Source organism: Ananas comosus, linkage group 20, assembly GCF_001540865.1.
Source record: "Ananas comosus cultivar F153 linkage group 20, ASM154086v1, whole genome shotgun sequence".
In the NCBI taxonomy this organism is placed as follows: domain Eukaryota; kingdom Viridiplantae; phylum Streptophyta; class Magnoliopsida; order Poales; family Bromeliaceae; genus Ananas; species Ananas comosus.
The window spans coordinates 9,312,761-9,339,821 of record NC_033640.1 but is presented as its reverse complement, the minus strand read 5'-3'; the positions used below and the strand labels follow the sequence as shown (position 1 = coordinate 9,339,821).

The following is a 27,061-nucleotide window of genomic DNA, read 5'->3' as shown; positions in this document are numbered from 1 at the left end:
TTGAAATCAAATTGTCATTGGCTGACTTAAATCAAATTGGATAGTAAAATTAAAGTTTTGAAAAATCAAATAGTCAATTCAAAATGATCTATAGCCTGGTTAAATTCTGCACTTTTTTTTTTTAAATATTAGAATACCATACGTATATCGGTATATGAAGTGTATTTATACACCGGGTGCAGGCAATGGTTTCCGAAGCCTCAACTGTTTGCATAAAAATATCAACTTTGGTTCCAAAGAAGACAAAAAAGAAAGAATATACAGTTGTATACATTACAATAGTCCTCTTCTTTTATGTTGTTAAAATGTTTGGAGACCCCCTCAACTATGTCACAATTTAAAATGGCCCCTTTAGAAATTATTTAGCTACTAGTATTTCGGCTACTAATATTTAATTATAAAAAGTAATCAAAATAGTTAAATTTGAGAAAATTACTTATGAGTTCGATAAATTCTCTATTTTTTTTGCTAAAATAATTTAATCTTAAAAAAGTATCAGTTATGGAAACTCAATAAAAAATAAAAGTTAGGTAAAAACATAAGAAATTTAGTTTAATAATGAATCATTTTAAGTCAGCTATCTGATCTTTCAAAATTTTAATTTTACTATTCAATTTTTAATTTGTTTGATTTGAATTAGTCGACGATATTCTGACATTAAAATTTAAATTCGATATTTATTTTTACGAGTTTAATTAATGTACTTAATACAATTCTTACTATTATAAATTTATTAAACTAAATAATTATCTTAAAATTTAATTATTAACTCAAATCAAATAAATTAAAAGATTGGACTGACGCAAAATAGTACATAGTTGACCTAAAATTAAAATATGAGCGCAAAATATAAAAATAGCCTATAATTGAGGGGTCCTTCATAGATTTTAACCTAATTATTATCATACGTTGTTGCTTAGACTCCTCATATTTCATAATCTTTCATAATAATTAATTAAATTAAATTAAAGTACTAGTTGTTTTCTCCCCTTATTATTATTATTATTATTATTATTGCTCTTATTTTTTATTTTTTTTCTCCTCCATAATTTCTCTCGCTCTCATCGTCTCCTCTCTCTCTCTCTCTCCCATGTCTCCGAGCTCTCTCTCTCCTCCTCTCTCTCTCCTCTCCCCGCGATGATGGAGACGATGCCCTCTTCATCGTCGCCGTTGGATTCGCTGAATCAACCGCTCAGGATCGCCTACGTCGTGTTCGCCTTTTGCTCCGCTTTTTTCCTCGGAGGCCTCAAAGGTTCTTTATTTTCTCCGTAATTAATTTCTCTCCCCGAACGAGAAAAAAGTTAAAATTTTTCCATATTATTTTTGTTGGGTTTTTTTCATTTTTGTCGTTGATCAATATAATAAATTCGCCTCCTTTTTCGAATATGTACTGAGACCCCTCAACTGTAAGTCGTTGTGAAATAGGCCCCTCAATTTTTTTCTTTTAACCTAGTAGCTTGTAATTTTTCAATTCTAGATTTTTTTTTTTTTTTTGAACCAAGTAGCTTGTCATTAATTGTTTGATTGCAGTTATTAAATTCGATGAAATTATCAGTGAATAAGAGAAAATTGAAAATTGAGAAGTTGTATGCAATAAAGTTTCGAGGATTTCCATGTATTTTTACCTTATTATTATTTTTTTTGGTCAAAATGTATAAAACTTATATGAACTATTGCCCATTGTGGTGTGAGTATCCATCCTTCAAAATGTTTGATTTTAGGCTAAATTGCACGGTTGGTTGACATTTTGGTCCTCAAACTATAATTTGTTATAGCTTTAGCTCGAATTTTGTAAATCGTTGCAATCTAAGTCCGATGACCTAATTTAATTGACTAAATGTTGACGCATCCATAATGTGAAAATAATGTGATATTTTAATTATTGTCATATCATTAGTCATAGTACTGCTATATTACTTCCACAGTAACGACAATTTAAAAAGTTCGAGTCAGAAGTTACAATAAATTAAAGTTTGAGCAACAAATGTCACGCATCTCATAGTTTGAGAAACCAAACAAGCAATTTAGCCATGATTTTACTACCTAACTTTGAGATTCATTTTGATGGTTTGTCCACTTCAGAATTTGAAGGCGCCATTTAGTTTATTGTGCTTGATTACAGTATCTTATATAATTCACATGGCTATATTTCAATTAAAACAAGCGTAGTCAAAGTAAATGCATTGTTGGATAGTAAAATTAAAATTTTTAGAGGCACAAAATAGCTGTAGTTCAGGTAAGGTACATACATTTTTTCCTTTTCCTTTTTTTTTTTTTTTCAAATTATCATTGTTGGGTTTATGTTGATCAACAATAAAGTTTGCTCCTTTCTGATGAAAGGATTTATTATGTTTGGTCTTTTTGTTTCTTGGGTTGCAGCATTTTTGGTGGGTCCTATTGCGGCGGCGCTTCTTATAATTGGAAATTTCGGGGTGATACTTGGCCTCTTCCCTGCTCATGTTGGGTGGACCGTTTACTCTATCATTAAGTGAGACATCTCATTGCCTTTGTGTTCTCTCAATTTCTACTGTTTTTTGGGGCAAAAAAATCAATTGTTATAGTTTGTAATGGTATAAAATGATAATTGATTGGTAGGTTCTTGTGGAAGTTAGATTTTGAACCAGGGGTGACATTTGAGGTTAGTGCGTCTTGTTCGTATCCAACAATCGTGGTAGTAATGTCAATTGTAAGATCATACTAATTTTGTAATAGAACATTAAGTGCTCAAAAAGTCAACTTGTTTCTTACTCGTGGCGTTTGTATTCTGTTGTGTCAATTTTCGGAATAGACGGGTTCATGCCATGTCGGCTATAAGCTTATTTCAGTAATATTGTTTATGTTAGATTGTGTTAGGTTCGTGTGATTGTATCATGTTCAGGATTGCCACCCGTATTGTAACATGCTGTTTTACTTTGTTTTTATGGGAGTTTGCTGAGAATTTTACCAGTGTTAGTAGTGTCGATGAGAGTAAGACAACTATAACTTCTTATCGAAGAAAACTCAAACTTCCTTTTAGGATACCAAGACACAATTTCGTCAAAGATAGTTGTTTTATTGAAAGCAGTGTAAATTAATATATGGTCTTTTTCTGGCATCATAACAAGTGTTATCTACTTTGATTGTTTTCTTATTTACTTCTTTGAATTCTTTTTAAGTTGTTAAATTACAGTTCTGTTGCATATCTAGGATGTTTTCAGCATATATACAAACTGTAATACTTACCATTATGCTTAAAGACCCTTTTGTTTCAAAGAATGGAGAGTAGATTGTGAAAGAGAGTCCAATACTTTCCTTCTATGATTGGAACTTTTTTATGCATTTATGTTGGAACAGTTAATTTTAGGCACATTGCCTTTTCTATTACAGGACCAACCGTGTCAATGCAGCTCTCAAATTCGCTCTACTTTTAGCTCTGCCAACATTGTTTGGATTATGGCTAGCTCTCAGCATTTCTGGAAGTGTCTTAGTCGGGCTCGGTTACGGCTTCTTTACGCCGTGGGTCTCCACTTTTGAGGCCTTTCGAGAGGATAGTGAAACCAAGAAGTTCCTCCACTCTGTTGTGGTAAAGAATTTAATCTATAATTAATCTACCTGAAAGAATTTGCAGGTAATGTGATTCATATTGCATTATGTGTGGTTCATGCCCAGGATGGAACTTGGGGCACAATCCGAGGGAGTTGCACGGTGGTTAGGGACTTTGCAGATATGTGCTACCACTCCTACCCGCTCTACCTGAAAGAATTTCGCGAGAGCCCTGCTAATCTTCAGCCCTACTCAATCAGGTAGCTTTTATTTTCCCCTATCCGTAGGAAAGATTTGCTATTATGTCCATCATGACAAGGGATTTTGTTATTGTTAAGTCTACGTCTTTGTTAATTTGGAGAAATGTGAGGGATTTTGTGTTTTGTTTCCTATGCGACACGATGCCATATATTGTGCTATCAACAAAGTAAGTACCACCTCTTTGGCATTTGGCTGGTAGAACGACCATCCTAAAATGAACTCTCTTTTCTTTAAAAAACAGCAACAATTATCAAGTAGCTTGTCCCGACTATTTATGTATTTTTGTATCAAACACTCATTTTTTTTTTAACTGTAGTTGATCAAACAAACTTTGTGCAGGTTGCTGTATGTGCCTGCTTGTATTCTTGTTGCTCTGCTGGGCTTAACAGTGGACGTGCCGCTTTACACCATCATAGCTTTAATAAAGAGCCCTTATATGCTTTTCAAGGGGTGGCAGAGGTTGCTTCATGACTTGATAAGTAGAGAAGGGCCATTTCTTGAAACAGTTTGTGTGCCAATCGCTGGTCTCGCTATTCTTCTGTGGCCTCTCATTGTCGTTGGAAGTGTTCTCTTGGCTATTGTCTCAAGCATTTTCATTGGACTCTATAGCTCAGTTGTTGTGTATCAGGTAATTACCTATTCTTATCATTTTTTTATTTGTTTATTCTTGCGAGTAGTACTGATTTACCTTTAGTGGCTTTAACACACAAATGCACCACATACATCTCCCTGCGAAGTCATGTATTAAATGCATTTTACCATTGAAAGTGTAATTTCTTACAAAAGTATCATTATTTTTAGTTGGAAAGTCATGCAATTCATATGCTGTATTTGGCTTTATTAGAAAAGCTCTTTGCAGAGGTACTTTCTTAGGTAGAGGTGTATACTTAAGAGGAAAGTTTCGTAGGCCTCGTTTGAAAGTTTATTTATGTAAATTGATAACTTTGCAGTTGTATATATGTAAACATCGTTAACAGTAAATTTCATTCAAACGTACATGGGTTCTTAATGCAGGAGAGGTCTTTCCGAAGGGGAGTCGCTTTTGTAGTTGCCATGGTTTCGGAGTTTGATGAGTACACTAACGATTGGCTCTATCTGAGAGAAGGGTCTATCCTTCCAAAGTAATTGTTCTTGTTTCTACAAAATGCTGCCGAGTCTTTCATCTAGTGATATTAGTTCAATCTTTTTAATAGCATCTTTTCGACTTCTAATGTCATCTGTGATCAATAATAGCTTTTCATTTCCAAGCCAGGCCCCGATACAGAAAGAGGAAACAATCTCGCTCAGAAGAGTTTTCTGTAGGACCCACTGTTGCTAAAGGAGAGGCCTCCACTTCTGGTTCGTCTGGAGCTCCTGGTTTGTTGGTGCCGAAGCTGGCCCCTTCAAGATCGGTTAGAGAGGCAATACAAGAAGTGAAAATGGTACAGGTTGGTATTTCATTTTTGAGATGCTACTATATGAATCTTTAGTTCTTGTTTCTTATTTTCGTCTTCAAACAAATGATTTCCATTGGGAGGATGTTAGTTTATGGCTTTTGGTTTACAAATTAACTCGTCACTTTATATTTTTGATGTTAGCAATGCTTATAATAAAGTTACAATCTAGGATATTACTACTTACATATCCTTATATCAGAGGTGTAAATATGAACAATCTACTGATACATGAACTGTTCCAGAAGATCTTCCATGACCAATTTTGTTTATGTTCAATCAAAACTTCCAATGCGAACTACAAATACTGAGAGATATCAAAAATCATTTGCCAATCTTTGATAAATATGAGATATAACATGTTATGTTCATTTGTTGTATGCTTGAGATGTCGCACCTTGAAAATATAGTTTCCTTCCTTTTTCTTTTGCAGATATGGGAGAATATGATGAAATCATGCGAAATGAGGGGAAGAGAACTCATTGATTCAAACTCTATAACGTCGGTTAATCTAATTGAGTGGTTGGGAACAAAGGGAAATAGCCAAGAATTTGTGGGCCTCGGGCTACCTTCTTATGCTTTCCTCCAATCTCTCCTCTACTCTATCAAGTGCGGTTCGAGCGGACTATTGCTAAGTGGCGGTATTGAGGTCAACCATCTCAATCGCCCGCAGGATCGGGTCGTCGATTGGTTCTTTCACCCTATCATGGTTTTGAAGGATCAAATCCAGGTCTTGAAACTGAGGGAGGAGGAAGTGAGTTTATTGGAAAAACTAGTTCTCTATATTGGTAATAGTCAAAGTGCTAGTGCATCGAGTAGTATTCCGGTTATCCCTCAAGATGCTCTCAGGCTTGCTCAGATTCAGGCCATTAGCAGAAGGTATGGTGATGTCGCTGACTTAAGGTCGTACATATAATTATGATTAATTACAACTGATATATATAAATATTTAATTTTGTATTATTTATTACCAGTAAGCATGCTTCTTCTCAGTTGCACTTTCTTAAATTACCATGAACGAATACTCCGTGTATTCTTGAATAGTTTACTCACTGCATTTTGCATAAGTTTTCATCCAACTCTTATTCAAAGAAATGCTCTCATCCAACTGAAGAACTAGAAGTTGCAAACAGTGTGCACTAATCTTCTCCCTCTTCCATTTTCTGTTATTTGCTATACCTTTTAACAATTGCAGACTTGGAATTTTCATCTTCTGTTTTTATTGTGAATCCGTATTTGAGTAGTGTCAGATAGAAACCTTCTAATAACTTCCAAATTTAAGCTTCTGCTTTTGAGACCCAAAAGCTCATTTTGGTTTTCTGCAACAACAAGAGCTCTAAACTTTTTTGTTTAATAATTACGTAGCTTCTGCTTCCGAGTAGAAAATCCATTCAAGACTCAATTGCTGTGATACTGATTTGATTCATTTATGTAGCTGAAGCACTGGCCATAAATTTATTGACAGGTTAGTCGGCATACAAAGGAGCATATCGAAGTTCCCGACATACAGAAGGAGATTCAGGCATGTAGTGAAACTGCTTCTCGCGTATTCTCTCTCTCGAGAGGGGTTAGATGGCTCACATTCAACTACGTCGGCCTCTTCGAATGAAATTGTGATAGCTGAAGCGTAGTGATCTTTTCTTTTACTTCATGTATATTACCATTTAATTGAGTGCTTTAATTTGTGATTGAGGCCTACGTAATACTTTTTTGTTAGTTTAGTGTGTAAAGTTTAAGAAAGAGGTAGTGTCAGCGCAAGGAAAAGTTATTTATGGGCACTGTAATATCTAAGTTGTGAAATTCTTGAGCTCAGTTACAAAATTGCGAAAAGAACCTGACTCTTGTAAATATGTTTCTTTTTAGACTTAATACAGAAAAGATTTATTCTTTTTTTTTTTTTGTTGCTAGTTTGATGGATCATGTTGATGTTTTGTAATACCTCTTTTATCAGAAATCATCCTAGTTCATATTTATATCAAATTCAATAGACTATAAAACTTCTGCGGTTTGTATATCTATAATCTATAAGAATACATGAATTGGCAACATGTCCACAAAAAAAAGGATCCTGAGTGAGCCGAGTGCATGAACGAACAGAAGCTTGCAACGTGTCCAAAAAAATGTTGGACCCGTTCACTGCACCATAAACTGACTCTAAAATATACATCAAAGATAAAATTTTGTAATGAAATAGATTATTAAATACTTATATATATATATATATATATATATATATATATATATTAAATATTTTATTTTATAGTACAAATCATCAAATATTTCATTAATCATTTAATATACTGTGTAGTGTGTAGAGTATTAGTATAGACTAGGGTGAGCAAATATTTCTTCTCTCTCTTGAAATTATGAAATTATGAGTGCATCCTATTAAGCATTCTTTGCATCGAATGTATATCTGTACATATACTACATACTTAAAATTCTTTAATAATGAGTTTAAAATCTAATTCATTGAACATAATTCAAACTATTAGAGTTTGTATGTTGGATATGCTAAATTAAGTTTTGATATCGTAGTATTAGTCATCTAATATAAGTTGCCACTTAGGAGTGTTAATATATACAAGGTGCATGTGTTTCCTATTAATTTTAATAAGATAAAAACATCCCCACTTGTTTGGCAATTTGAAATTAACCATCCAACTTTAACTTTTTAGTCAAAATATTTATTTATAGAATTGCTATCAAAACCATTAGGTTTGATTGAATTTTGAATAAAGTTATTAGAATAAATTAACTCTACAAATACTGAAGTTTTTTCAAAATGACCTACAGTTGAGGGCTCCATAATTTTTTTTTTTTTTTTTTTTTGAGAGAAAGGCAGCATTGCTACCCGTTCATTCATTAAGTAATTAAATTTAGCTACAAGAGTGAGACAGCAAGCCTCGGAGCCTCGAGGCAACTAAGAAGCAGAAAATGAAAAAAGAAGAGAGTGCTATAGACTTAAAAAGCGTAAAAAACGAAGGGTGCCGACAAACACCGACATCACCCAGTTGTACGCAACAAGGCCCAATCTTTCACCAGAACTCTCACACGATGCGTTGTAGAGATCGCGTTCATAGGTAGATTTCGAAAGATAACATTATTTCTTTCCATCAGATCATCCACCATGTGGTCGCCACAACTATCTAACCTTCATAATGTCAACTAGTGACCCTTTCCTGACAACCCTCCCAGGCGGTATTGACGTCCTCAGAGGAAAGGAGGGCGTGAGAGTCTTTGAGGAGCGAGAAAAAATGAACTTGCGAACGACACATCCACCAACAAATGATCAGTTGTCTCCAGATAATCAGCACACAAGATACATCTGCTATTTCCTAACCAACTCTTTTAAGCAGATTGTCCATAGTAGGTAATCTCTTTTAAGGTTAATCATAGAAAAATTTGACTTTTGTCGGAATTTTAAGGCTCCATAAATTTTTATTCTTATAAAATTAAAATCTATTTTGATAAATGTAATCTATTATATTTAAAAGAAAGATATGCATAAGAATATTCTGTTAAAAAAATTATCAGTTAGGCTTCCAATATTTTATAATTAATGATATCAAAGAAAATAATTTTTGAAAATAAATAAGTGTATAAATTTATAATTTTTCATATATAGTCCTTTTAAAAACACACACACACACACACACACATATATATATATATGTCTGTATCCAATTTGGATGTAAAAAACAAAAAATAGAGTTAGAAAGAAAACAAGTTTTTTTTTTTTTTTTTGAGAGAAATGTAGTATGATATCCGCTTCGTTTATTTCATTCAGAAATAAACTTAGCTAGAAATATGAATCAATTAGGATTGAAACTTGGGTCTTGAATACGAACCACCATATTTTTTTGCCACTTGCACTTGGGACGGTCGGTAGGAAGAAAACAAGTTGGACGTAAAATTTTATTGAATATTGTAATATATAGTGATCCCTCTTAGCTATTGTGTAATAATCTATCATCATAATTTTTTTTTTTTTGAGAGTTAATCTATCATCATAATTTGATGTGCTATTTTTTGTATTATTCTATTTATCAAAATGGTTATAAAAATAAAAAACCCGTAACAAAGTGTTAATTAATGTAAAATTTTATTGCATGTTTAAATATATAGAGACCCATCTTAGGTACAGTGTAATAATCTGTCATCATAATTTTTAAGTGCTAAACTCAGTCAAAAATATTAATTTATATACTATAACAATTAACTGTAATAATATCTTCACTCCGCATCAAGCGGTTCCCTTAACTAGTCTCTCCAGATTTGGACAATGTGAAAGGCTCGAGCTTTAGCTTTAGCGAAAAAACTGAATGATCACTTCGGCACCGGCAAGCCAAAGCAGAAATATGGTTTCTTGAGGTATGTTATCATGTACAAACTTTAGATCTTACGGTTTTTTTTTTTGACAGAGAGATAGGTAGCGTGCTACCTGCTTCGTTTATTTCATTTAGAAATAAACTTAGCTGGAAATGTGAATAAATTAGGATTCGAACTTGGGATCTTAAGTACCAACCATCAAATTTTTTACCATTTATGCTAGGAATAGTCGGTCAAAATAAACTTTGTTACAGTGCTTTTCCTAATAATAGTACTTTTCCCACAGCAAGGCCAAATACCAAGAGCTAGTAGTGCAACACTACAAGCAACAGCTCACTGATTGAGATCTATACCAAACATGAAGTATCCAACTTACATGATGAGCTTATACAGCCTCATACTCTGTACTAAAAGGACAAGCCTTATTGTCTGATTGAAAAACATTAGTGGAGACCCCAGGATGTCATTATCAATCCAAATATCTGAGATAAGGTGCAATTAATTATTCCTACCAATGGCTGGGCATATAGATGATTAGATGGGTTGAAATGAGTTGGATCTTAATTATCTTGTCCCATTTGTGCCAATCTTAGCCATTTGCTTACTATTATTTAGTCCTCAGATCTTGGATCCAAGAGTGTAAGATGTACACTCCAGTTAGTGGTGTATGTACATGTAGCATTTTTCTTACTCTAATTACTAGTTGGTATGGTTATATCCTTGAGATATTGTATCAAATTCTCTTCAGTAGAATTATAAGTCTTAAATTAGAGTATATTCTAATTTATGCCAACTGATTTACTACACGTAATTATACCTTAAAATAAAAATAAAACCACTAGTGATAGTAAATTTTATAATTTTCTTTTTTTCTTTCTTTCGAAATCATTGATCAGTTGTTGATTTAAAGTTATTTTCTTTGTCTAGTTATCTGAGAGGTAATTCAAATTAAGAACATCTGACACCTTTGTACTAAATAGATTTGTGTTAAAAGGAACCACTATTTAATGATGATCAAATTTGATCAAATTTGATGGTTTTATGACCATTGAAATGATTCACAAATCCCACGCGGTTTGGACGCGACCTTCCAAATTCCAACTGTCACGTGTCTCGTAAAACGTAACGTTCACGCCGAGAGTTGTTGTTCTCATCACTCATCAAACTTTCGAAAACCCTAACTCAACGGTCAAACATTTTGACTAACTTGGTCAAAGTCATTTATATTTCTTGGCACCATGCAAACACAATTCAAGTTCTTTAACTTTCCCTTGACTCTGTGTGTGTGTCTCTCTCTCCCCAAAAGCAAAAAACATGTTTAGCTCCACTCATATACGCATTGCATCCAATAGTTGATAATAAATATTAATACAGTAAATATAATCTGTAGTATTTAAAAATTTTGTATTATATATATATATATATATATATATAGTTGAGCTAGAATACTTTTAAAAGCACCAAAAGATTGGTGCTTTTGAGTTTTTAACTCTTGAATGAAAAAATGGGGTTGTGATAATTGTGATAGGTAGTGATAGGTGGAATAGTGTTTGATCTAAGAGCTATTAGTAATCAAGGAGTAGATGCAAGAACTAAAAACCTAATAGCACAAAAGGGGTGATCCTTCTAAAAGCATTCTAGCTCAATTCTATATATATATATATATATATATTAAAATTATTATTAAGATATTAAGCAATTTTGGCAAGTAAAAGATAGAGAGGGAGGCTATTTGATTCACAGAAGATACATAGATGTCCCAAATTTTTAATTTTATTTATATTTGTCTTTTTAAATATCATAGAACGTAGCTAATAAATAAAAGGTAAATAAAAGCATACATATATAATTAAGTTATTTAAACTATAGACCAGTTTGAGTCTACTATTTAACCTTTCAAAATTTTGATTTTACTATCTAATTTTTTAATTTGTTTCATTTGAGTCGGTCTACGATATTTTAACTTTAAAATCTAAGATAATTACTTTAACGAATTTATACTAATTACTAAATATATAAAGATAAATGATACATACAAATTTTAAGATTCAGATACAGCTTACTAATTCAAATCAAATAAATTAAAAGGTTGAATATAGTAAAATTAAAATTTTGTAAGGTGTGGTATATCCAGTTAGGTAAGTTCAATATGGTTTTATCTTAATAAAACTTTAATTTTAGGACCATAATTATTAGTGTATGCAATACTCTCTCTCTCCCTCCTCCTAAAGGCTTTAAGGATTTATATAAGTTCCCTCTAACCTTCCTACATAAATCCCACACTACACAAGTATTTCCATGGACACACACAACCTAGAAAGAGGAGAAGTAGAGATACCAACAACATAGCTACAGCTACACTAAAAGAAGCGAACAACAATGTTTCTCCTCCACCCCTCTCCTCCTCCTCATGAGTTCTCCTTCACACTTCCCCTTCACCCTCTCGTAAACTCCAAACACGCCGCCACCCCCGCCAACGATATTTTCCTCCACGGCCACCTCCTCCCCCTCAACAATCTCGTAAAAGAGAAGGAGAGAACCATGCCGAGTGCCTTATCCGCGTTTCTCGGTCTCGAGAGCTGGCGTAAGCGAAGCAGAACCACCGCAGAAGACAAGAACAAGAACAAGAACAAGAAGGCGTTCGACGCAGCTCAGTTCTTGAGGAAGAAGTATGCTAGCATGGTGGAACCCTTGTTATTCTTCTTCAACAAAGATAAGGAGTCGAAGCGCGGTGTTACACCAAGGCGGTATTCGTTTTCGGGCCATTCGGGTTATATCTTCGCTAAGGAGAAGTGGAAGAAGAAGAGAACTGCACACTCCTCCGTTCCCGCATCGGCGAGAACGTCGCCTGTGAACAGCGGACGCCTCGCGGGCACGCCGACGGTGAGTTTCTCTTCTTCGGATAAGAGTAGTATGGAGGAGCTCCAAAGCGCTATTCAGGCCGCGATTGCGCACTGTAAGAATTCCATTGCTGAGAAAGGATGTAGAGAAGTTTAAAGGAAGGGCTTGTTGTGGATTGATTGTGTGAAAAAAAGAAAAAAATTTAAAGGCACATGCATGAGTTTCGTAGTGAAAATGTTTGTATATATATATATATATATGTTATATAAGAGTTTGTAGTTAATGACTAAGTGGTTTTTGAGTTTAACTAATGTTTTTGTTGAGAAGTTGATTTGAATGTAACAAAACTTGACTAGGAGGCTCTTATCCAAAATTTCGATATAGTAGTTAAAATTTTAGCTCATGTACATGATAAATATAAAGTAAATCGAGTCACGTGTACTGACTGGAAAGATAATATAAGAGACAACGAAATAAGATGGATGAAATTTACACTTTGACCTCCTCATAAGTAAAATAGTTGTTTTTCTCTCAAAAATTTTTTGAAAAGAACACGGTTTCTTGCGTAGATACGTAGTGTTGTAGATAGTTTCATCGACTCAAATTAACTATGATCCCAAATTCATGAGTCGATTTGAAAAGTTAAACAAAGAAGCACCGACAATTTTTTTCATTAAGACTCAACGACATTATGAGAAAAATTAAGGAAAAAAATTTTACATTAGAACTTTTGGCTCTGGACCCAAAACCTCGTTTTAAAATTTTGGGCTCTAACACAAATAGGGTAAATCCCTGTTTACTCAAAAAAAAAAAAATTTGGGCTCTAAATTTTATATTTTCCAAGTATAAAATTGTTAAACGAAGCTACATGAAAAAATGTGAGCTGTGCCCAGTGTACTTAATCGTGTAGGGCACAAATGATGATGATCATTAATTAACAACTTGATCACATACCACATTAACGTGGTAATTAATTGACTTAAAAAATGTTTATTACATGTGGGTACACTACCCTCAAATCAAATCATTCTCCACAAAATTAACCAAATAAATAACTTATTTCTTAATTAGTAAACTCTATGCCTATAACAAATTTTTTATAGCTAAATTCAATTAAACAACTAACTGTGTGAAATTAAGTAGTAGATTTCACGTTTTATTGACCAGGAAAACTCAACTTGATGTCTACAAAAAGTCTCCTCTCATTGGTTAGCTTAAGACCACAAAATTAAGCTAAGCATAGATCAAGAGAAGAAGTTGAAGAGAGAGAAGTCGTGGCCGGATTTGATTTCCGCCTCGAGATCCGTGTAGCTCGCGTTGCAGCTAGCAGACTTTGCTCCTTCTTTTTTCCATCTTCTTCAGTGGGCAATCCTCGACGGTTTGGCTTCAGGGGATTAGCGCGACGGTGTAGCATCACGGTTACATGCACATCTTTTTGATATATATTAGATACTTAAAAGTGTACAGATATAACGATCATGGGTCTTGATTGTAATTTGGTCCAACCAGCCTCACGTCATTTCAAACATAACTCAACCCAACCCGACCTTCTGCTATTTCGAATGTGACTCGGTCCAATCTAACCTCCCGCCAAAGGATAGGATGCTGGCCGCTTTAAGCCAACATAGCCACAATGTGGAACTCTCCGAATGCACCGACGTAGTGTGGACATCGGTCAATGGCTTAGGCAACCCAGTGATAAGCATTGAATCTGCATTTCCTCTCGGCCATTCTCACTAACAGGGTCCTTCTTATCCGCCGAACCGACGATATGCTCGATCTTTTCTGCGAGCCGTTTCCTCATTTTCCATCCACCGAACTCGATGCTCTACGAGCACACAACCGCCACAGGGGAGCTCGTCAGCGTCTACTAACCAGCCCGTGAAGAGAAGCAGCAATCGGAGAAGCAATCGCACAATCAGAAAGCGTTGGTGGATATGCACCTGCTGAGCTTCTGCGACCTGCTGGTTACGACCGGATGGTCGACGTTCGGATGCATAGGCCAATGTCTTGCGGTGCGAAACCTGTGGATTCCACTAAGCCTGAAGGATGAAAAAGCACAAAATCCTCCTTGCCGTCGAGCATCGTTCGATTGCAAGGCGAAAAAGAATGCCGACATGTGCGGCATTGCGAAGATGTCGGTGTAGGCATCAAGTTGTTTGACTAGAATGAGTAAAATATTCCTTTCAGAGTCTGTTTGGATGTCACAATAAGTTAAATAACTAATGCATACGCAAGTTTTGTAATTACGACTTTGGAGTTAACTTTAAGCTATTAAATTGGATTTTCTGCTTTTGAGATTGTAAACTATAGCATCAAATAAATTCAGTTTTCCTTTTTTTTTTTTTCCTTTTTTGTTAATTGCAAAGTCCATAGAAAAGTTGGTCAACACAGCTTCTGAAATTCAAATGCAGTTGACCTCAAAATAAAATAAAATTCACTGCACATGTGATCACGTGTCCTGGCACAATCCTCCACTCAAGCTTTTAATACTAAAAACTAGTAGAAATTTTAAGAAACTAATCTACCAATAAACAATTAATTTAAATCAACCTAGTGAACTTAAACAATTGAATCCTCTTGATTTTGTAGTACTCAAAGCCACCATGCACTTAAATAGAGGTGATAATTTTAAGAAGGTTTGGATCTTACGTTATTGTGCTTGACTTAGCAGCTTTTTCTCACTAATGAGGGAGCTTACATGATCTAAGGCCCATTTTATAGAGAGAGTGGGATCTAGCAAGTTTCTTAGGAGTGAGAGTGGATGAGAAGAGAATGAGGAGCCAAAAGCCATCTGCAGTCCCGCAATCGGCATTCGGAGCCGTCTGGCCGTCGGTGGTGCTGATCGGCTGCCTGATGACTCTGCCGCTCCTCGTCTTCCTCTGCAGCGGCGGCCAGTGGAACTCATCGACAGTTTGGCTTCAGAGAGTAAGCATGGCGGTGCATCAAGGCTTTGTCGACAAAACGGCGCATCGAGGTAACCGCACAACTATATTAGCTCGCATTTTTGCAGGAGTACGACTTTGAGTGTAGCTGTCCGAAGAAGCACTAAAATCTTTTCATTCAGATACATCTAGAGCTTGCTTAAGTTCAAGTTACAGATATTAGTATGCTGCTACTTCTATACAAAAATATTATTATCACATTATGTGAGGTGCAACTATATAACTTCTAGGATCATAAGTACATAGATGAAAAGCTTTACCTAGATGTTATGTTCAGGATAGTTCCATCCTTTGCTGCCATCCTATCAGCCTAGTTCCTATTCTTCACAAGTTAAGCAGGGGAAAGTGATAGCATTATAATTTAATGATCAAACAAATGAGTGATAAACTTACTTGAATCTCTCTTATAGGTTCAGAAGACGCGGCACTGAGTCTGCCAAGGGACAGTCGTCTCGGCGGCCTGATCGCCCCTGGCTTCGACGAGCAATCCTGCATAAGTCGTTACCAGTCGTGTCATTTCCGCAAGCCCACGCCCCACTCACCATCCTCCTACTTGCTCTCCAGACTCCGCAAATATGAAGCATTGCACAAAAGATGTGGCCCCAACACCGCGCTCTACCGCAAGTCGATCACGCAACTCAACTCCGGGCACAGCATGAACCTCATGGAGTGCAACTACGTCGTGTGGGCGCCTTTCAATGGCTTAGGCAATCGCATGCTCACCATCGCCTCCGCATTCCTCTATGCTCTCGTCACGAACAGGGTCCTCCTCATCCACCAAACCGAGGACTTAACCGATCTCTTCTGCGAGCCATTTCCTGGGACATCTTGGGTTCTTCCCTCCGACTTTCCCGTAAAAGACTTGTCGAGCCTTCGTTTGGGTACCGAACAAAGTTACGGAAACTTGCTAAAGAACAAGAAGATAAAGCAGGATGCTAAAGTCATGTCCGAGTCCCTTCCCCCGTATGTTTATGTCCATTTGCAGCACGATTACGAACACACGGATAGGCTCTTCTTCTGCGACGAAGATCAACTAGTACTCAAAAAGATCAATTGGCTACTGCTTACATCAGATATGTATTTTGTGCCGTCGATGTTTCTAATCCCGCAATTTGAAGAAGAACTCCGGTGGATGTTTCCGGAAAAAGAAACTGTATTTCACCACGTGGGTCGGTATCTTTTCCACCCAACCAACGCAGTTTGGGGAATGGTTGCAAGATACTACACATCTTATCTAGCTATGGCCGAGGAGAAGGTCGGCATTCAAATCAGAACGTTTTCGTGGCTACCGATTTCATCAGAAAACTTCTTCAATCAGATCATCGCATGCTCTCGTCAAGAGAACCTATTGCCTGGTATCAATCTCAATGCGACATTTGCTGCCTCGAGAAGAGATAAAGCAAAATCGAAGGCAATTCTCGTGACTTCTCTCTATTCGGAGTACTACGAAAGGATCAAATCCATGTACTTCGAGCATACAACCGCAACCGGGGAGATCATCAGCGTATACCAGCCGACCCATGAAGAGCAACAGAAAACAGACAAGCAGTCGCATAATCAGAAAGCGCTAGCAGAGATGTACCTCTTGAGCTACTGTGATGTTCTGATCACGAGCGGTTGGTCGACATTCGGGTACATAAGTCAAGGACTTGCTGGACTGAAGCCGTGGATTCTGCTGAGCCCGAAAGACCAGAAGGCACCTGACCCACCTTGTGTTCGCGCCATGTCGATGGAGCCATGTTTCCATGCACCCCCCTCATATGATTGCAAGGCGAAGAAGAATGTGGATATGGGAGCGATCGTACGGCATGTGAGGCATTGCGAGGACGTTGGCCAAGGCATTAAGTTATTTGACTAGCGATTCGCTTGTCCCTCTCATCATCAATGATACTAGGACTCTAAAATCTTTCAGATGAATTATAGCATGTTCCTGATATATATATATATATATATATATCCTAATTGTCGGATCACTTAACGAACTTCTAAATAGTTTTCCAGTACTGGTTTTCAGAAACTGATCCCGATTTTTGTTTAGTTCTTCAATTGTTTGCTTCTTGCCATGGTTTTAATATCACATGTTATGAAATGTTCAAAATGTAGATTCTTCTTTATTTTTGCTTCTGTTCAAAGATTATTATTTGGATAATTACATTCTAGTACCAAATATTTCTTATGCAGACAAAGCATCAATGTCAACTTACTAAGCAAGAAGATTTAATTGCAAGATCAGTTCTCACTAAAACTTCCACAAACCCCTGTCTATGCATTAAACAATTGGACAAGAATGATAAAAGCTCAATCTTTTGACTAAATTTTGAAAGAGAACATAACAGATCTACAGCTTGGACGAGAAAGATAACAACAAAAATGCGCATAGTGGCTGCAATCATTTATGAACAGCTCTCAAGGATTCAAGATATAATACCAAATTGTAACACTTAAATTTATGATAATTGTTCTGAATTCTTATTACCATATAAAAAGAACAAAGTGATGCAATGCATTACCTCAAAGACTGAGCTTTCCTTCTTGCCAAAAACATGACTACCTGCGGAAAGAAGGATCTCCTACGCATTTTCGCAAAATTTGTAGAGTTTTCCGCATCGTTTCTTTCCAAATTAGATATAGCAGGAACAGTTCCTCCTCTTCTTCGCAATTCATATTCTGCTCTCTGCTGCCTCAGCTCTGTCTCTAAAGCCAATTTCCCTTCCTTCGCTTTCTCCGCCTTGTCCAAAGCAGTTCTCATCGTTCTCGTTATCCCTTCGATCTTCATATTTGTTTCCCGTAACTTCTCTTTAATTTTTGATTCAGATTTCCTTGCTACCTCAATTTGCTCGATCGCAGATATGACCCTCTTGTTGCGAATTTCCTCGGCCTCACGGGCTTTCTTGCAAATCGTGTTGTAGTATTCTACCGGAAGTGCAATGCCATTGTGGAAGCCCTCAGCTGCCTTCATTCTTTCGATATCAGCTCTCAAAGCAGAAGCCACGGCTCGTAAATGATCCACTTTGGATTTCGACCTCTCGGTTTTAGCTTTTACTTCCTTGAGCTCGTTTTGGGCCGCCACTAACTTCACTTGTAGGCTTATCCTGTCACTATCATTAGTTGGTCCTTCTTGATCTTTATAAACTTCTCTTTTCACATAAGAAGCTACCTCAGCTGTTAGATTAAGCAACAATGTAGAAGCCGTTTCGAATCTCGACTTAAGATCATTTGCCGATAAAAGCTGTTCGCTAAGCTGTCGCATTTCCCCTTCAGCTTTTCTAAGATCACTCTCCAATGTATTATTCTCTGTATCCCAATCCAGTGCAAAGTTAATTCTTTGCTCCTCTACTTCAAGGTGTTCAGAATGTGCAGAATCCAACAATTCCTTCATTGTGATCAGCTCCAGAGTAAGATCCTCAACAACTTTCTCAATCTCTATAGACTTATCAATAGCCTCTTCAGCTTTTCTTATTGCAATATCCCTCTCACTAACTAAAGAAATGTACTCACCATGGAGAGATTCTATCTCTTCTCTTACCGATACCAAATCCGAAACAGCTTTCGAATGCCTCTCTTTGGCGAGTGCTAATTGCGCCTTTGCTGCAAAGCTCTCCTTACCGGTGATTCCTTTTTTCATCTCTTCGAAGCGGAGCTCGGCGAGTTCTGAATCCTGCTTGGCTTGAGTTTCTTGCGTTTCGGACTTTTCCAGGCTTAGTTTAAGTTCATCCATGTGTCTCTTGGCGCTATCAAGGTCCTTCAGTGCTTCTGCTTTAGCTGCTCCTGCAGCTTCTAGTTTACTTTTGTACTCCGGAATTTCTTCCTGCGCCTTCTTGAGTTCGAGTTCGACATTCTCGCGCCTCTTTTACAAGGGAATACAACAAACAAAGATGATCAGAACAACTTCTTTTGAGTTGCCAATATTTTCTCTCTCCTTTTTTTCTTCTTTTTTTTTTAAGTCCATTCAGGAAATCTTACAGTTCAAGAAAAAGGCAGGCAAAAGAAGTTGGTATAAAAAAAATGAGCAGATTCTTTTTGAAAGCAAATTGGGATTAATTTTGATCTTTCCGCAGCAAATATTTATGCAAGGAAAACATTGATCCAAGCAAGCACATCTAACTAGCAGAAATGTGAATTGTCAAAAGAAAACATATAAACACTTGTGAGACAAAGTTGATAGTGATACCAATAGAAAATGTTAAATGATATAGGTTTTCTTCTAAGCGAAGAACAGTGCCGAACAATGCGTAACATATTCGACACAATGAATAAAAAGTTTTACCTCCAAAATTATGGCCTTCTGAGCTTTCCAATCAACAATACTCTCGAACTTACTTACAGCCTCGCGAACAGATTCAAAAGGCGCTGCAGTATCAATAAGGCCTCGACCTAACTCGACATCTTTTAAGTGCTCAGCAACTGCGATAGAATTCGTATCTTCTGATTGGTCTGGTTCAGATTCGGGACTTATCGATGTATCCAACATAGAAGTTTCTGGAACCAACATTATAGAATCCTTTGTTTCGCATTGCTGATGAGGAGAATGAATTGTTTCATTGACGAATGGCGAAGTAAGAGGTTCTGGATTAGTAGGACTTTCCATTGATGAAAAAGGAGTGGAAGGATCATATTCTTGAGAAGAACTCGCATTTGCTTCTGTTATTTGCTCCATTTCGTTGAAGATAGAAAACTAACAACTTGTAAATCATATCTGATTCTAAGGAGGGGAAAAAAGGAATCAGAGAAAGTATGATAAGTCCTAAATCAATAAAACACGTATTCGAACGCGGCAAAAACTGAACTAATTTGTAAGAAATTGGTTTTACAATTGCAAAGGAAGAATCTAACTGAGACAACTGCTATTAGAAATAACTCAAATTATCTCTCCTAATATGCATAATACAACAAAAGATTAGGAATAATTGTTCTGAACAAATCAGGTGATTTTAGAATAGCTCAAAACTAACTTACAACCAAGTCCAACCTCTCCCTATATCTCTATTGACCTTAAGCATTTAACATAATCATTTTGCTAAGATTTAAATCTCCGTTATATTCGACAGTCATTTTCGATCGAAATGCCGAACTTTAATCCGTCCTTTGCTGACGAAAGAAGGTCGTCAGACTACATATATATGGTGATCGGCCGCCCCACGACATAAGGCCCAACATTGCGGTGAATAATATAGATGTGATTTTGATATTAACAGATAAATTCATTAAATCTGGTCGCTATTTACTGACAAAATTCGACAATATTCAATTAACTTGATTTGACCCAAAGTAAAAACGTCCATATTGATATGACTATATTTGTGAATGAACAATCATAGGATGATTCTCTATGTTCACAATTACAACATCTTTTGTGTGATTCAACCTTCATTACTAAACAAAATAATAACAATAATAAAATTTACAATGATTCTAACATTCCCTAACAAATACCCAATGATCACATTGAAGATCGTAGGTCTCAGATTTATAATCATAAACTACGAACTGTGAGATCGGTGCCATTATTACATATTAAAAAAAGGATTAAAAAAATAAAAAATTAACAGCAAAAAACTTACCTCGGATAATAAAAATGCCTTCTCTTTTGCACCGTTGAGAGAAGCAATGAGATGAAAAAGATAAGGAAAAATTAGGGAAAAAACCTTGAATGAGGAGCACCTCATTTTCCCTTATTGGGTTCCTCCTAAATCTGTTGTTTTATTACCTTGTTGATATTCGCGGAAACTATTTTTATATTAAAATAAATTGTCACTAAACTATCTCAACGAAAATAGAGGCTGTTTTGAACCGAAAAGTCAAAGAGCGAGAAACTTGTGATTTTTGATAACTCAATTTCGCTTCTCAACTCAAAAAAATTGAAAGATGGATTTTCGTACAATTGTAAATAAAAGTTCGAATAATCTTACAACTTTGACGTCGAAAGAAATGCAGACACCGACGACTTTTTCGAAATCACGAGTTCGACCATCGAGATTCAGAAAAATTAGTGGACGCGTCCTCCGTAATTCTCTATTATCGATTTGACAAGCTAGTTTTTGTTTTGGTAATTACACTTTTTTTTTAGAGACAAATTTTATGTCTCTTCTATTAGTTTTTCTACTTTTCTATTCAAATTAGATAAGTTAAAAATTTTAAAAAAAACATAGATGAAGTATCTATTAGCTGTTAATTATTACAGTTTTACTTGCTTAAAAATATATGAAATTAATAAATTTCGTAAAATTTGTATTTTATCTAACTAAAAGCACTTGATTTTACAAAGTCCAAAGTTAAAAAGTTGAAATAGACCTTTTTAACCTCTAAATCTTTTTTATTTGAGTTTCTATAGTTAAGTTGAAATTTAGTTAAATTTTGTGGCCGAATTAGCTATTAATAGTTAATTAATTCAATGTTGTTAACTATAAAAGAATTTAAACTATTAAATCTGAAAGTAATTAGTTAATTTGGTAAAATATCTAAAATTAAAAGTTTAGGAATTTTCAATTAAAAAATATATATACTATCTGTACTGCTGTACATTCCTTGTATTGGTGTGTAAATGTTGCATCACTACATCGAAAGGTTGGCAAAACCTCTCCCGCATTTTAGTTTTTTTAAAAAAATAAGAGCAAGACAAGTGAAAAGATATAAACCACAAAAATTTAGTGGGTGTAAACTTTACACTTATACCATAGGTACGAGCACTGCTATTTGTATACCAAAATGTTAAATATAAAAATATTTAAACACCGTTCTATGTGAAATAACCGTTGTACTCTAAAAACTTAAGCTGTTAGAAAACGGTGTTTAAATATTTTTATATTTAACACTCTCCCTCACGTCTGGGCTCGAGACTTTTTAATCGACCCATGACGTGGGCTTAAATTAAATGGGAGGAAATTAATATACTAGGAGCCTGGCGTGACTTGAATTCAGAACCTCCTGCTCTGATACCATGTGAAAAAACCGTTGTACTCTAAAAGCTTAAGCTTTTAGAGTCTGGGCTCGAGACTTGTTTTGTTAGCCCATGACGTGGGCTTGAATTAAATAGGAGGAAATTAATATGCTAGGAGCCTGGCATGATTCGAACTCAGGACCTCCTGCTCTGATACCATGTAAAACAACCGTTGTACTCTAAAAGCTTAAGCTATTAGAGAATGGTGTTTAAACATTTTCATATTTAACACAAAAAATGAGTATAAAACTTACATCTCATATTCAAGGGCTCATAATAGGATCTTATTTTATCAATTTTTTTTAATACTAAAAATTCAAAGAGTTTTCTAAATTCTAGGATGAGAGGATGTATGATTTATAGCTTTCTAAATTATAAAATGTCCTATGCTACTTTAGGTCTTGACCTGTATTAAAAATTACTCAACTATCTTCTACACTTCACCATTATTTTAAATAAGTCCAGCTATTTCGAATGATTATTGAAATTACCAATAAACTTAATTTGTAAAAATAATTTTGTAGATGAAGTTACTTATAAATACTGTAATAGAATCACATACATTGAATAAAATTACAAAATAAACTACCAATTTTTTATAATATCAGCCAAACAAAATGTCTCTTTTGTCTAAATTCTAATTTGTTTATTCAATTGCAAATTTAAATATATATTCAGATGTGGAACAATGTGATATACCAACCTACTTTGAAAAAGTTTTACAATCTAATTTATCAATCTTTTAAAATTTTGAATCTATAAGAGATGGTGGCAAACTGCAGGTTAACATATATTTTTTTTATTCATGAGTTATTGAGATGGTAGCTAAACTGCAAGAGGGATTTTTAATAAAATTTAGCCTAAAAAATAAGCAATGCTACTGACAACCTCTAAAAATTACATCCCATTCGTCTAAGGGCCAAAAGTTGGTCCTTATCTTGTTTACTTTTTTTTTAAAGAAATAATAAAAAATTTTAAAAAATTTGTAAACTCTCAAATACAGAGGTGTAGATCATATACTCTCTTTTGGAGTGTACAAGTAGCATTTTTTTTAAAAGTTATTTCAAAATATCTAGTAGTTAAAAGCATAGAACATCAACTTGCTTGTGATTTTTAGCCGTCGGATCATTTTAAAATTACTACAGTACTAATAAAAAAGATTTAATAGGACACATTATTAATAGTGTTGCACGAATCTTTACACAATTCGACGGCTAAATCAACTCCTATATATGTATTTATATATAAAGTCCGACTATGATGCTTATAAAAGTACCAAATATTTAATGCTTGTAATTTTTTTATCATTACCATTTCTACTTGTTAGATCATATTATTGAATCAACTACCCATTAAATCCTAAAGTATCACTATCATTCTAACGGCACATACTTGATACTTTTAGGAGCTCTCTCTCTCTCTCTATATAGAGAGAGAGAGAGAGAAAGTCCAGTTATGGTGCTAGTAAAAGCATCAAGTACTTGGTATTTATAATTTGTTTACCGTTAGATTTATCCCTTTGATCGTTTCTACCTGTTAGATTATACTATTCAACCAACCACTCACTCAATCCTACGGGGTCCACATCATTTTAACCACACATTCCTTAACCCAATAGCCAAAAATCTACAAGCACCAATAACTTAGATACTTTTAGCATAGAAGCTCAATTTTATATATATATATAGAGTTGAGCTAGAATATTATCGATAGCAAACCGGCATTTTTGCCACCCATTTGTTTTCGATGATTGAGCCTCCAAATCGACGATCGACACCGTTGAACATGATCTATACCACTTGAAGTGTTAGAAATCAAATTTCAAATTTTTTCGCCATCATTTGCCTAATGATCAAAAGGGTTTCAAAATTTATAATTTTAATGGTCGATATGAGACGTTTTCTCGTTTAACGGCGAAAAGATATCCAAATCAATTGAATTTTTGTTAAAAAATTTTTTAAACTATTTAAAACAAGATCTATACTCTTAATCTTGATTATAAGACTCCTATCATCATTTTTTTAAGAATGTTCATTTTTAGCCGTTCATTTTTGTATCCACTCGATGGATAAGAAAACAGTATCGAAAATGTATGAAATTTGATTTCTAAATATTTCAAATGGTATAGATCATGTTCAACGGTGCCGATCATCAATTTGGTGGCTCTATCATCCAAAACAAATGGGTAACAAAAGTGTCGGTTTGCTATCGATAGTATTCTAGCTCACATCTCTCTCTCTCTCTCTCTCTCTCTCTCTCTCTCTCTCTCTCTCTCTCTCTATATATATATATATATATAGTCCGGGTACTATGCTATTAATAGCATGAAACACTTGGTGCTACCAAATTTTCCACCATTAGATCTACCATTTTGATCATTTTCAACCGTTAGATCATATTATTTAACCAACCACCCACTCAACCCTAGAGAGCCCACATCATCCTAACCGCACATCTCTTAATCCAATGGCCAAAAACTTGGTAGCACTAATGACTTGGTGCTATTAATAGTATATTAGCCTAGTTCATATATATATATAGAGTAGGGCTAGAATACTTTTACAAGTATCACCCAAGTGATACTTGTGTGTTTTTAACCATTGGATCTACTTTTTGATTACTAATAGTCCTTGGATCAAACACTATTCCACCTACCACCAACTACCACCACCTACCACCATCATCTCAACCTCACATCTCTTCATCTAAGGGCTAAAAACACACAAGTATCACTTAGGTGATACTTTTACAAGTATTCTAAACTCTATATATATATATATATATATATATATATATATATATATATATAATAAAACATAATGTTTTATATATATTTTCTCCTGCGAGAACGTAACAGCCACTCATTCAATCGATCACAGCCACCACAGCGAGAACCAACGCAACGCCGGCCTTATCCAGATCCCGTAGGAAGACAATGCATCGCCCGTTTCTCTCCTACTCCGCTTCGCCACCACCACCAACACCTCCCCCACTCTCCCACCCCAACTCCCCCGCTCCCTCCCCAAACCCCCCCACACCACCACCACCACCACCATCTCCCGCGCGCGCCCACCACCTGTTCGACTCATCGCCTCTTCGAACCCCCGCCCCGTCCCCGCGCTCCGTTGCAGCGGCGGCGGCGGCGGCGCCTTCAATGCCGCTCCACCCGCGCTCGGCGAGGGCGAGGACGAGGTGTGCCCCGTGGAGTGCGTGGCGGAGTTCGCGACGGAGGAGGAGTTCCGGAGGATTCTGGAGAGGGCCAAGGAGAGAAACGCGCTCGTCGTCGTCGACTTCTACCGCACCTCCTGCGGGAGCTGCAAATACATCCAGCAGGGCTTCGCCAAGCTCTGCAAGCGCGCCGGCGATCGCGGCGACGCCGACGTCGTCTTCTTGAAGCACAATGTAGCTTCTTATGCCCAAAGCCCTTCAAATTTTCTTTATGATTCTGTATTCTAGTATAAGATTTATAAGTTGATTAAAGTATATAAATAGCTTGTATGTTAAGGATGTAAGTAGTCAAGCAATAATAATATTTATGATAGACTATGAAGCTTCTTTTTTATTGTATTATAGTTAAGCGCAAAAGATAATATAAACTTTTGGATTTTTCTTTTGATTTTAGCTTAGAAACGAATATATATTTTGAAGTTTCCTAATGACAAGAAGCTCAAAGGTTTGATCTTTTTTAGTTCACTACTCGTAGAATTTGGCGAAATTTTGGATAAGGTCATCGACTAAAACAAATTGATTGTTCACGTAATAAATTGCTACACTGATATCGGATTTTATAACTCATTAATTTCGTTATTTTTATTGGATAATTAGGTTATTGATGAATATGATGAGCAATCAGAGGTTGCAGAGAGACTTCGCATTAAGGTATTTCTCCTGATACTGATCAAATCATGCAAATATATATATAAGTCACATATAAAGAAAAGGTTGTAATAACTTGTACTGTATAGAAGATTATATGTAGCTCATAATGGAGACTATTTTACATCGCGTTTATACAGTTTATCATGCACTTACGTTTGCGCATTCCTTTTTGTCTTTGTTAACTAACCAAACCCCTGTACATGTGTGTGATTCTATGTTTTGCCTTTTAACAAAAAAAAAAAAAGAAGCCTAATTGTCCTACAAATTATTAAACTCTTCCTATATATATCTCTATGTGACACATTTTCTTTTATGTATTCAGAAATGTTTGCTTTGTTTTTTACGTGATAATAGTACAGCAACAAGGAATAGGCATCATTTTACAAGTGGTAACTAAACATTTATAGACTAAATACTGAGTATACAAATATTCTAATTTCTGATCTCTATTTACTCAAACTGTTTAATTCATTTCATGCAGGTAGTTCCACTGTTTCACTTCTACAAAGATGGGGTTCTGTTAGAAGCATTTGCGACGCGAGATAAGGAACGAATTATTGCTGCAATTCGCAAATATACTTCTACAGATTAAATTGTGTTGTTGTATAGTTTTATAAAACTCATAGAACTCAATAAATGTAAAAATGGACCTCATTCAAGTAATGTATATTATCTTTGTCGAAAATTCTTTGATCTAGACAAAGTGAAAAGTGAAAGAAAACCTGCTTCTCATTTTCTACAAATACTGTTCTCACTGAAATCCTCTGCAAGTAATTACAGATAAATCGAAGCACGAAAATTCTCATGAAGTGGTTCCTTAGGAAGTTTTAACTCCATTCTCTCACATATTTGGTAAATAGGAGAATGCATATAGTCGAAGACTCGAACATACGACTCCCGTAAAGCCAAAA

At 35.5% G+C, this 27,061-nt stretch overlaps 5 protein-coding genes across 7 annotated transcripts; 4 read left to right on the top strand and 1 right to left on the bottom strand.

Annotated features, from left to right (window-relative positions):
* Positions 1,053 to 7,115, top strand: LOC109726007 (uncharacterized membrane protein At3g27390-like). Of its 2 annotated transcripts, none has more exons than XM_020255435.1 (9): positions 1,053 to 1,252; positions 2,380 to 2,488; positions 3,367 to 3,562; positions 3,649 to 3,782; positions 4,123 to 4,411; positions 4,798 to 4,904; positions 5,036 to 5,210; positions 5,650 to 6,095; positions 6,682 to 7,115. In XM_020255435.1, the coding sequence occupies exons 1-9, from the start codon at positions 1,138 to 1,140 to the stop codon at positions 6,845 to 6,847; spliced, it is 1,737 nt and encodes a 578-aa protein (XP_020111024.1). In that variant the 5' UTR covers positions 1,053 to 1,137; the 3' UTR covers positions 6,848 to 7,115. The 2 variants fall into 2 exon arrangements, with proteins under 2 accessions (XP_020111024.1, XP_020111025.1); XM_020255436.1 differs by having other exon boundaries at positions 6,652 to 6,756.
* LOC109725442 (probable BRI1 kinase inhibitor 1) lies at positions 11,762 to 12,762 on the top strand. Its single transcript, XM_020254630.1, has one exon. The coding sequence runs from the start codon at positions 11,928 to 11,930 to the stop codon at positions 12,543 to 12,545; it is 618 nt and encodes a 205-aa protein (XP_020110219.1). The 5' UTR covers positions 11,762 to 11,927; the 3' UTR covers positions 12,546 to 12,762.
* Positions 15,021 to 17,507, top strand: LOC109725516 (galactoside 2-alpha-L-fucosyltransferase-like). The gene is made up of 2 exons (XM_020254726.1): positions 15,021 to 15,366; positions 15,745 to 17,507. Exons 1-2 carry the CDS (start codon positions 15,165 to 15,167, stop codon positions 17,190 to 17,192), a joined length of 1,650 nt encoding a protein of 549 aa, XP_020110315.1. The 5' UTR covers positions 15,021 to 15,164; the 3' UTR covers positions 17,193 to 17,507.
* LOC109725503 (protein WEAK CHLOROPLAST MOVEMENT UNDER BLUE LIGHT 1-like) lies at positions 17,597 to 21,307 on the bottom strand. Of its 2 annotated transcripts, none has more exons than XM_020254714.1 (3): positions 21,244 to 21,307; positions 19,602 to 20,036; positions 17,597 to 19,181 (listed from the first exon to the last, which is right to left on the bottom strand). In XM_020254714.1, the coding sequence occupies exons 2-3, from the start codon at positions 19,989 to 19,991 to the stop codon at positions 17,841 to 17,843; spliced, it is 1,731 nt and encodes a 576-aa protein (XP_020110303.1). In that variant the 5' UTR covers positions 19,992 to 20,036; positions 21,244 to 21,307; the 3' UTR covers positions 17,597 to 17,840. The 2 variants fall into 2 exon arrangements, with proteins under 2 accessions (XP_020110303.1, XP_020110301.1); XM_020254712.1 differs by lacking the exon at positions 21,244 to 21,307 and adding an exon at positions 20,896 to 21,026.
* Positions 23,529 to 26,859, top strand: LOC109725594 (thioredoxin-like 4, chloroplastic). The gene is made up of 4 exons (XM_020254834.1): positions 23,529 to 23,543; positions 25,200 to 25,673; positions 26,097 to 26,150; positions 26,632 to 26,859. Exons 1-4 carry the CDS (start codon positions 23,529 to 23,531, stop codon positions 26,740 to 26,742), a joined length of 654 nt encoding a protein of 217 aa, XP_020110423.1. The 3' UTR covers positions 26,743 to 26,859.